The sequence below is a fragment of a genome, unplaced genomic scaffold (genome assembly GCF_019419815.1).
Source record: "Pyrus x bretschneideri cultivar Hongxiangsu unplaced genomic scaffold, Pyrus_bretschneideri_v1 Contig3, whole genome shotgun sequence".
NCBI classification, from domain to species: Eukaryota; Viridiplantae; Streptophyta; class Magnoliopsida; order Rosales; family Rosaceae; genus Pyrus; species Pyrus x bretschneideri.
In genome coordinates this window covers 2412395-2423753 of record NW_025999612.1, presented here as the reverse complement: position 1 = coordinate 2423753, position 11359 = coordinate 2412395, and the positions used below count along the sequence as shown (strand labels likewise).

The 11359-nt window shown below is 37.5% G+C and overlaps 1 protein-coding gene across 1 annotated transcript; it reads left to right on the top strand.

The window, feature by feature from the left end:
- The first annotated feature begins 212 nt into the window (after positions 1-212).
- LOC103942169 (remorin 1.4-like) lies at positions 213-7958 on the top strand. Its single transcript, XM_009352378.3, has 5 exons — positions 213-462; positions 1499-1522; positions 1654-1723; positions 1882-1963; positions 7758-7958. Exons 1-5 carry the CDS (start codon positions 402-404, stop codon positions 7956-7958), a joined length of 438 nt encoding a protein of 145 aa, XP_009350653.2. The 5' UTR covers positions 213-401.
- Positions 7959-11359: the final 3401 nt, after the last annotated feature.

The window sequence follows — 11359 nt, the reverse complement described above, 5'->3', positions numbered from 1 at the left end:
ATTTAGGAAAGCGCAATACCACACGGATTTTTGGCGACTTGTGTCTTTGTTTACCTCCAATCGCAACTGGTGGTTTAGATTAATTTTAGGGTCTTTTAATTCCAAACCAAATATTCTAAATTACTCTCACTAGCACAATAATAAAATTTCTTTTTTGCATTACCTTCCTTCTCTCTTAGAGCCCCTGGAAAGAACGAGAAAGAGAGAAAGAAAGCAGAGCTAATATTGAAGCGCCTAAAATTATTTTCTTAGGCCTTCAGGTTTCTCTTCTTCATTGTTTATGTGATCTAAATTAATTTACTACAAAGGTGGTAACACACATTGGGGTGCATTGAGTTTTACATTCATAACACACTGTTTACAAGACAACCCATAATCTGGTGGCTTTGGCCAAAATCTCCATGGCGAGCCCAGCGCCAACACCACCTGAAAAAGAAAAGGCTACTCCTGCAATAGTTGAAAGTAATCTCTCTCTCTCTCTCTCTCAATGTTTTCTCATATATATATAAACACACACATATACTCTGCTACGGATTTTTTTTTTAGTTAAATTTGATTTTCATAATGGTTTGTATCATTTATTTCAATCTTAAATATTCAATTTTCAGTACCATTCAATGCTACACTGCATTGAAAGAAAAATTGGTGTTCCTTATGCTCCTATTTTCTTAGAGATTTTCTTATATAATTTCCTAATTCATATATGAATGTTGTGATGCTGTTTTATTTTGAAGAAATAGAATTTTTTTTTTTTTTTTTTTAAATATGGGCCATTTGAGGAGAGATTCTTGAATGTGCCAATGAATGTTATGTCCCTATACCTCAAATTTAAGTACAAACCAATAATACTAGACATTAGAGTAGTTCTAATAAGGCTCATTTGGGAATGCTTCTAAATGACTGAAACTTTTAGAGAAAATGCTTTTGCAACAAATCCTTAGTAAAAATGTAAGTTAATCCTAGAAAATCACTTAACGTACTTTCTATAAGAAGCACATAATGGGTGCTTCTTCCAGGAAACACTTCTTGCTTTTGAAACTCAAAAATATTTTCTCTCAAAACACTTTTTGTCATTTCCAAACTAGCCCTAAATTCTTTAAAATTTTAAAGTCCTATATATGATGCAATGCAAAACCATTTGTTATATATAGGCAGTTTCAAAACATTTCTATTTTTTTTCTTTTGCCCTTTTTAGTTTTTTATTGTAATTAAGAGTGAAAGTCTACATTATAACAAGGGAACGAGATCAAGAATGATAAAAGTGGTAACAAAAATTAGGGAGAAAACGTCACTATGTGTGTAAGTTTTTTGTTATTTTCATTTCTACAATTTTTTTGCTCACTTTGTTTTCTTTTTCTTTTAAATGAAAAAAAATTACCAGTCGGGTAGTGAATTTATATGTATAAGTTGGTATATGATGAAGACTGGTACTTGCACAACACTATGAAGTAGTTAGGTCTAACTTCTAATTATGGATTCTTTATTTCTGTTTGTGCAGAGGATGCTGGTGCAATTAGAAAAGGTAATTGGCCGGAACACACTATCATGAAGTTTCTTAATTTATGCCTGCATTACGTACTAATTTGATTATTTAAAGTAACTAACAGTTTATTTCCTCAACTACTTGTATCATTTCTTGTTCTTACACAACAGTTTTGTCAACCAAGTCATTGGGTTTAATCAAAGCATGGGAAGAACGCGAGAAAACAAAAGTAGACAACAGGTAAGATATTTAAAACCATTTTAGCTTTTTAACACATTTACTTATTTGGTAGGAGAAGCTTGGCACATTTATACAACTTCAGTTAATATGGATTATCATCTGTTCATTAACTTTAAGATCCATTGTTTAACACTCAACTTATTCAAATTGTTGAACAGAGCAAATAAAAAGTTATCTAATGTTGTGGCATGGGAGCTAAGCAAACAAGCGGCTATTGATGCGCGTCAAAAGAAGTATGAGGTAATTAATAGGACTATGTTAATTAGGGAAATTTCCCACACCCTTTTATTCCTCGTGCACACTTCTATTTATTTTTTATCTTTGAATCAAATAAAATAAATTTAATAGACAAAATATAAACAGGTGTGTACAAAAAGAGAAAGTGGTGTGCAAAAATCATTTCTCTTGAATTAGGGTTGCACATTGTGATTACCCGTAAGCTGTTAGAGATGCAATAGTACGTAGTGATAGTAGTGGTTCCCCACTGGATGACGAAATTATAGGGACTTCTGAGACGGACCACCCTAGACATACTAAATCCTTCCTAAGCACTCATGGTAAAAAAATTAGCATTTAAATTCTCATCGTGTAGTTTGTTAGCAAATTTAATTCACAAGTGAAATTTCAGTTAAATACAGAGGTAAAAATGTATTTTACCTCTCTTTCTAGTGATCACATTCTCTCTTCATCTCTCTGTCTGTAATTTGTATCTTCACCTTCTTCCCTCCTATCTATCTTCAACTATTGTCGTGGGTATTCTAACCGGCCAATTCCCAACCTTGTTGCAGCCAACCTTTTTCATCTGTTTTTCATCCAAATATAATATTTGAAACTAATACGGAACAATTAGATTCAAGTTAGCGTGGACTCTCTAACCAATCGGAAGTATGCATATAAACCTCGAAAGCCACGATTTCTAAATATTTTGCCAAACGCAGACCTCATAGTTCGATACACCTGTGAAGCTAATAAGGTTCTTAGACTATCAAGATTCAAACGGATATGAGCCGATGTAAGACAAAGAAGGACTCAAATGAATAAAAATTGGAGTATAGTTGAGATTTCTTGCTACCAGGAGAGAGAAGAAAGTGAAAATACAAATTATAGAGAGAGTAGAGAGATGAGGAAGAAGGTGCACACACCAAAGTACATTTTTACACCTACATTTAACGGACATTTAACGAAAAATTTACTTGTGAACTAATTTGCTAAAGGACTAAACCACAAGGGTTTAGATCCTAATTTTTTTGCACGTAGATTATATTTCGATTACCTTATCACCATGATGATTTTATATCCGATTAGGCCATTTTCTCTGCAACCAAATTTGCACGCATCTACAAACGAAAGCGATGTTTCTTCGGAATCACCCATGAACTCCAGTCATGGGGTTGATTGGGGGTGTGATTGAATCCGTGTTCGATTGCCTATAGGTTTGCCCTTCCATAAAAGGAGTGGTGTGATGTGTGCTACATCATGAACCATCCCTGGTGAATATGCCTTGGCTTAGGAGTGTAGGAGATGCTTCTCCATGTCTATCCACTAGTGACGACATGTATGAGAGAATACATGTTTTGTAATCTCGTAGACAATTATGTGTTAAGAGATCAAAAGACATGTCCTTGGTAAATACCTAGACTAGGGTATTTATAGAGATCTTAAGAGTACATATAGGGACAGATATCCACTACTTAAATGATTTCAGGATCGTCCCTCTGATTATTCCCTTAAGTGGCTAGAGCCCAGTTTTGAGTGTGTAACCACAACCCTTAAGTTGTACAAACTTTCTGGAAGCTGGATGGTGCACTGTAGCTTACCAAACAACAGGGCCATGTTCCAATGTCTGTAGTCTGCCTAACGTAACCGCGCTTAATACAGATCGAGTCTCCATGTTGGTAACCAGAAAACCATGAAATGAGCTACATGAGACTTCTTTGAGACTAACACTTTGAATTTTTTAGATTTGCAATGGTTGCGTAGTTACAAAGTAGTAAGGCAAAACTATGTCTTGTGAGTACTGAAAAAGATTGTATAAGAAAGAACAAACAAAGACATATGAGGATCAAAACTTTCATGCCCTTGCAAAGGAGAATGGGAGTTTCTTGTGAGGATGGCAAGGGTGCACATTCATTAGCGATCTGTAGCGATGATATGAAAAGATCATTCCCAACTCTGGGGTTTCTATCCTGAATATGCAGTTTCCTACGTCGGCCCATGTTAGGTGCCTAAGTCATTGCATGTGACGTCATTTATTTGACCAAGCTGACTTGCTTAAGGTCGATAATTAGACTTAAACCAGTCAGACGCTTATTAGATAGGAACCACACATGATTGAGGCTAACTCAAGTCGGAGTTGTAGCTCATGTGCCTAGCTCGTTATGATTCTGTGCCTCAACCTTGTTTGAGAATCTTTAAAGCATGTAAAACTTTGCATTTAATCATGTATACAACTAAATAATCAAAATTACTTACCTCTTGAAGCGCTACCATGGTTCTGACCAAGGTTGTTCATTCGTTGGATGGGCTTTCGAGTTGTTTTCCTCGTCTTTAGTAAGTACCTTAGCATGAAAGTGAACTTCCATGCTTGTATGGGATCACGCTTGTGCCACAGTTACTAATGCTTCGACCGTTTTACTCGTTGAAGTTCAAACCTGAAAAGGTTTCTTTTGCAAATATGCAGAAAATCGCTATTTGTACTATACATAGTAAAATGGCGATATTTTGCTCGTTAAGGACTAGAATCATAAGCCGTAAAGTGTTATGGAAAGTTGACATTTGTAGATTTCCAACGATATAAGTCCCATTGTCCAACTATGTTGGAGGAATTCCATTTTAGTCCACAAAGTGGACTGATATGCACAGGCAGTTTGCTAGTTGTCTTTACACTCCAGAGTTGGTTCTTGTCCCGTGCTTACATTCCGTCTTGGAACTATGCTTGGGCGATCCAGAATTACAGACACAATTTTCATGTCTTGGATTGGCCATTCTTTCCTCCAGAGGTGCAAACACACTTTTCATGTCCTTCGAATTAACTAATACTTGCACTTTAACTTAACATGTTGTCTAAGTTTAATTCCTCATTCATTCATTCTAGATGAAGCATCCGTGATTTGCAATATTGATCTGAATATAAGAGTAATATGATTACTTATGGCGCACGTCAATTCCTAGGTGGTAGGAATTTTAAGAACATAGGAAACACGTTTGGTCCCTAGTCGGATTATGTGTCTTGCGAAACAAGTAGAAATGTTTGGAGCCTAACAAAGCATGGTGGCACTGTAGGTCAGCTTGTTTAGCTTATCACAACCGGAGCTAGTTACTCCATGATCACAGTACGAAGGCGTACTTACTCTAATCCGTCTTACTCCAACCAATGAAAAGTTCAAGGACCATGTTTTTTTAGAGTAAGTCGAAGTAACAATGTCATTCAGATTTCTTTTATGTGTGTGAATCTGGGTCCAGAACTGCTATATGGTACATGAGTCATTTCGTATTCATAAAAAAATCTCTTCTTATTCCACATAGTATGCCTTTGTCCTTTTCCATTATGAGCTAGTAATGGAGGATTACAAGTATGGAGTTGCCATGCACTGCTTTGTGAGTGACTTTATTTTTAGCTCGTCGGAGCAAACTTGTGTTGGCTGGAACCATTAAGTTAACCGTTAAATTAGTCATTATTGTGTGTATCATAAATTCGTAGGCTTTTGTAGCACATTGTGCGTTTGTTTAATATGAGTTCGAAGGAAGAACTTGAGGAATTCCGTATCGAATTCCAATTTGCGCTGTGATTGGTAAAAAGGCAAAACGTTTTCCACGTAGCTCAGAATCTCTCCACAAAATTTTACGGAAATCTAACATTCGTATCTTCGCCATGGTGTATGGTAAAAATCCCAATTCGTTCTGAACAGGTACATTTTAATCTGTCAACTTGACAATGTTGCTGTAACGTCATAGCTGGGTTGGCTTGTTGTTCAGCTTCTTTGCGTGCCAAATTTGAGGTCGTTTTCCTTCTGAAAAATTCTGGAAAAATAAGAGCTCTGTAGCCCTACTTCTTAGCTTTTCATGCGCATATGGCACATCACTTGGAAAAATCAAGAAGGCTTTGAATCCCTCGTTTTCCTATAGTTTTGACAGGACTGCAGCTTCGGTTGTCTTTATTGAAAGCTGGAAGGATTTGGTTATGTTGAAAATTATGAAATTTTGAAACAACGATCTTTGATCACTTAGCCCTCGTCTCCAGCTAGCCTTATGTTCACATTTATCCGAAAAATGAATTTTCCATTTGAAGCCATTTAAGTATGCATAATAGGCTTTCGTGATACTGCCATGAATGGGAGTTGGTATGCTCCGTGAGTTTATCGGAATTGCCACAACGATCCTGGAGCTAACGGAGCTGCTATTGGTTCAAATATACTGCGGACCAAGAATATGAAGCGAGTCAAGTTTGTCTTATGGTTTAAATCTGTGAAATGAATTGAACAGTTCGTGTTACTCTGGTAAAATGTTGATGTGGATCACGAAAAGGGTTGCACTGATACGGTTACTATATGCGTGGGTCTGGAGTTGCCATCGCGAATCGGGCTAGGCTTCACATTCCATGTTTGCTCCGAGGTTGAAGTTCAGATGGCTTCCACCATAATTACATATCAAGTCGAGTTTCCAAGATATTATGAAGTACTTCATCGTTTTGCTTTGAACGTGTCATGGACTCTTCACTGCAGTTGTGTCAGACATTCGTAAACACAGCAAGGTTGATCCGTGAAGCATCAAACAGAGCTTCCACCACAATTTGACAAGAACAACAGTAGAGATTGTTCTAATTCGTTGCCGCTCATGGCAGATGTCATTGAATATGATTCTTCTCTCAATGAAAGCATCAATTCTTAGAACCAAATATGCACACATCCGCGAATAAAGGCGATGTTTCGTCGGAATCACCCATAAACTCCGGTCATGGGTGAATGGCGTTGATTCGGGGTGTGGTTTAATCCTTGTTGGATTGCCTGCATATCTACATATTTCTGGACTTGCAGAATCAAATCACAGGTGTAGTTCTATTGAAGGAATGGTGTGATGTGTGCTACATTGTGAACCATCCTTGGCGAAAATGTCTTGGCTTAGGCATGTAGGAGATACTTCTCCATGTCTACGTGTAGACGACGGCGTGCGTGAAAGAATATGTGTATTGTAGTATCGTCGAGAATTGATCATAAGAGATATCCTTGATAAATACCGGGTTAGGGTATTTACAAATATCTTGAAAGTCATTGTAGGGTGAGTAATCACTATTAAATCAAGAGTGTTTTTAGGCGAAAATCTAGGATAAGATATCCAATCATTATGAGATCGTGATTACATTGCCTAATCCTCAAGATATCCTATTTGACATGAACTATGGTTTCCTTCCTTAGGAGGCAAGTAAACTCCTCAATAGGCTTAAGCCTGGTCCGACTAATCACTCCATCGGAATAACTTACTTCGACGAAACTTGACCAGTTCGATCATCTGACCTCCATAAGCTGTGGGCATTCCAGTCATTTTCGCCACTTGGGGTGGCACGTGTCAAGGGCCACAATTAATTTATCCTGAAGTGATGGTGATGCTCACTATTGCATTGACTGTCGTTAGATGAATTTATATTATGAAAATTTCATATTAGATAGATTAAATCATACTTATTTAATGATAATCAATATAATGGTAGTATTCACTACCAGTTTACAATAGTGGGTAAAAATGCACTTAGGCACACCCCTAACATTCTGTCCCCACTCACCCTAGCCACTTTTGATCCCACGTAATGAATCCTGACCCGACAGCTCATGGCGTGGGTGTCCGCAAATGAAACGTACTACCACTGCAGTTGGAACTCCGTATATTCAAAATAGAAAATTATTTTCTTTTTACGTCCATAATTTAGTCGTTTTTTGAGTTTTGAGGTTTTATATACGCTTCTTTATATCTCAGCGTTGTATATGTAACTACGAAGGATACTGCTTACTGTTGCTTTCTAAACATGTCTTATGTTTGGCAGCAAAAACTAGAAAAGAAGAAGGCTTTGTACGTTGAAAAGATGCAAAACAAAATAGCTGGAATCCATAAGACAGCAGAAGAGAAGAAGGCAATGGTTGAAGAGGCGAAAAGAATAGAACGTAATAAGGTGGGCGAGAAGGCTGATGATTTCCGTGAAATAGGGCATGTACCAAAGAAAATCCTATCATGCTTTAACTGTTGATCAACTTTTAATTTCCTAATACTAGTTTATTTTAGCATACAACATGTGACAATGATATAGTATTGGTCATATAACCAGTCATATTAATGTAAGGTCATTTTTTTCTAATGACAGTTCATATCTACTAATCACATGTAAAGCTTCATTTTCATTTCGGTAATCGCTAGAGAAGAATTCGCCAAGACTAATGTTTTGGTGAGGGATTTTCAAAGTCTCAAGGGATTGAGACCAGGTTAGTAAGGAATGAAAAGCAAAATGTATATAGGAGGGATTAGATATTCATCTCATAAGAGGGATCTGCAATTCTATACTTAAAAGGTGTCATTTGCAAGTCCCACTTACATACGTTTGAAATGACAGAGCAGTACATTTTTAATTCCTTGTATTTAAAGTAGTGTAGCGTATTTCTTCCTCACTTGACCTAGATTCGTGGGACGTGTAAATCCCTAACCCAACAAACCCTAAGTTGGTCAGTTTTCTTTTAGGCTTGGAACGCTTTTAATTGCCACACGCAGAAACAACTGGTGGCACAATATTTGTGTTTAGAGGAAGCATGTACCAACTACTATAATTAGAAAAGAATATGTCTTCTTTTTTCTTGTAGTATTCTCATATTACCTATCTCAAGCACTTTACTCCCAACTGTGAGGAAAGTATCAATTGATCTACTACGTATCTTCACTACGTACTGAAGATAACAAGAGACACATGCAATGGACGATCTTGAGATTTATATGACTTTGCCAAATGATCAAAATGTAGCCATCATTTGACATACATATATATGCTATTCACGTATATATGAAATCAATCTGTTTATCTATTAACTCATTAATAAAGTGACACTATAGTACATCTGTACATGTCATATATATAATATTGCCTCATGAAGCTAAAAAATTAGAATCTAATCTGAAGCTTCGATTAGCGTAGAAATATGACTCCCTTGATAAATTGATCAATGATTTGACTGCTTCTGGAGATTCGAGGAGTTGAAAGCGGAGACTAACCTCACTAGCGATGAAACTTTGAGCAAAGTGTTTTTGAAGACAGTCCCAAACTTCCTTGGCGGTCTAAACCCAATAGTACGTGTAAGAAGAGACTCAAAGAAGACACTGGTGATACAACTAACGACCAGTTATCTTGTCGAATTCATGTGAGCTTTTTTCCACTTCGGATCCCGTAAAGCTTCTTCCACCTTAGTTGGAATTTTGATGGAATCCATATAATTTACCAGGGCATTGCGTTCAGGTGCAATGCGCTCACAAGATACATAATTAGCATTTGGATACCTCACTTTTCCTTCAAGAGAGAACCTATCAAGTTGCATACCTTGATTTTGTCTTTGTGGCAATTTGTATGTACTCCCATATGGTATTGGGGTTAGTTGTTTATTATCTAAAATACTTACCTTCGAAATATTCAGAGGAGATGAAACGGGCACTGTAGAATCACAGAAAGGGCGAGGGGCTGCTATCAGATGACGAAATTGCGCAAGGCTTGCTAGCCGACTTGATGACAATGACATGCTCATCTGTATTGGGCTGACACCACTGGGCTGTTCTGTATTAAGTTTTCGGCTTGCATCAATCAAGTCCACAAAGGGAGTAGAATCCTCCACACACAGACCGCCAACCTCAGTTTCGTCCCTCTTATCTCCTCTTGAACCACAATGTGTTAGCGTTTTGTAAAATGGAAGAAGGAAAAATGCACTGAGAATGTAGAAATGACTGCTATTCTCTCTGCAAGTTACAGAGGAACCTTCTCTTTCTTTGTAAAGTATATTTTCCACACAGCACACACACTCGTGCAAAAGGGAATAATTATGTTAACAAGACTTAGCTGGATACACACAACCAACAATACAATCTCAGCCTTACACTTGTCATAATCTAAGACTAAGTGAATACACAATTAGAAACAAGGCTTATTTACTTTAACTTTACTTAGCTCACAGCTTATACACTAATACTCCCCTTTAAGCTTTGAGCAGATATAACTCCAAGTTTGTCCCTGAGATAGTTGAATCTGTCCTTTGGTAATGCCTTGGTGAAAATGTCTGCCACTTGTTATTTGGTAGGACAGTAAACCAAGTCAATTATCCCTTGCTGCAAGGCATCCTTGATGAAGTGATATCTCCTGTCAATGTGTTTTGTCTTCTGGTGAAACACAGGGTTCTTGGATATTGAGATTGCAGATGTGTTATCACACTGCAGAGGAGTTGCCTCAGCTTGTAATTCTCCAAAATCTTCAAGAACAAACCTGATCCATATAGCTTGAGATGTTGCTTCGGCAGCACTTATATATTCAACCTCTGCTGTGGATAATGCAACACAATTTTGTTTCACAGAAGCCCATGAGAACACTCCACTGCCAAAAGAAAACGCATAGCCTGAGGTACTCTTGCTGTCATCTATTGATCCTCCCCAATCACTATCACAGAAACCAACCAAAACTGCCTTCTTGCCTTTCATATAATGCAACCCATAGTCCAGTGTTCCCTTGATATATCTGAGCACTCTCTTAGCTATCCCATAGTGCTTGTTAGAAGGGCCATGCATATATCTAGCTAACAAACTAGCTGCATACATCACATCTGGTCTTGTAGCAGTAAGATACAATAAACTGCCTACAAGTTTTCTGTATTTCTCTTCATCTGCTGCACCACTTCCATCTTCTTTACTTAACTTTTCAGTAGCCACAAGAGGAATAGAGACAGATTTACATTCTTTCAATCCAAATTTATCCAACAGAGAAGAGGCATACTTCTTTTGATGAACGAAGATGCTAGATTCTGTTTGAATCACCCCCATCCTCAGAAAATGGTGAAGAAGACCCAAGTCTGACATCTCATACTTCTCCTTCATATCATCTTTGAACTCATCCAGCATATCTTGATTGTTTCCAGTCTACACAATATCATCCACATATATGGAAACTATTAGTATATCCTTTTCTCCCCTTGTCTTAGTGTAGAGAGTTGCTTCACTTAAGCTTTTCTCAAACCCACACTTAGCAAAATAGCTGTCAATCTCTCCATACCAGGCCCTAGGCGCCTGTTTCAAGCCATAAAGAGCCTTGTGCAGCTTGTAAACCTTATCTTCCTTGCCACTAATCACAAACCCTTCAGGTTGATCAACATATACTTCTTCCTGCAATATTCCATTTAAGAAAGCAGACTTAACGTCTAATTGAAATAGCTTCCAGCTTCTGTGTGCAGCAAGTGCAATTAGTGTTCTGATGGTGTCCAATCGGGCAACTGGAGCAAACGTCTCATTGTAATCAAGTCCTGGTTTCTGCACATATCCTTTAGCAACCAGCCTTGCCTTGTTCTTTTGTACTGAGCCATCCAAATTTAGTTTGGTTTTGAACACCCATTTCACACCAATAACCTGTTTATC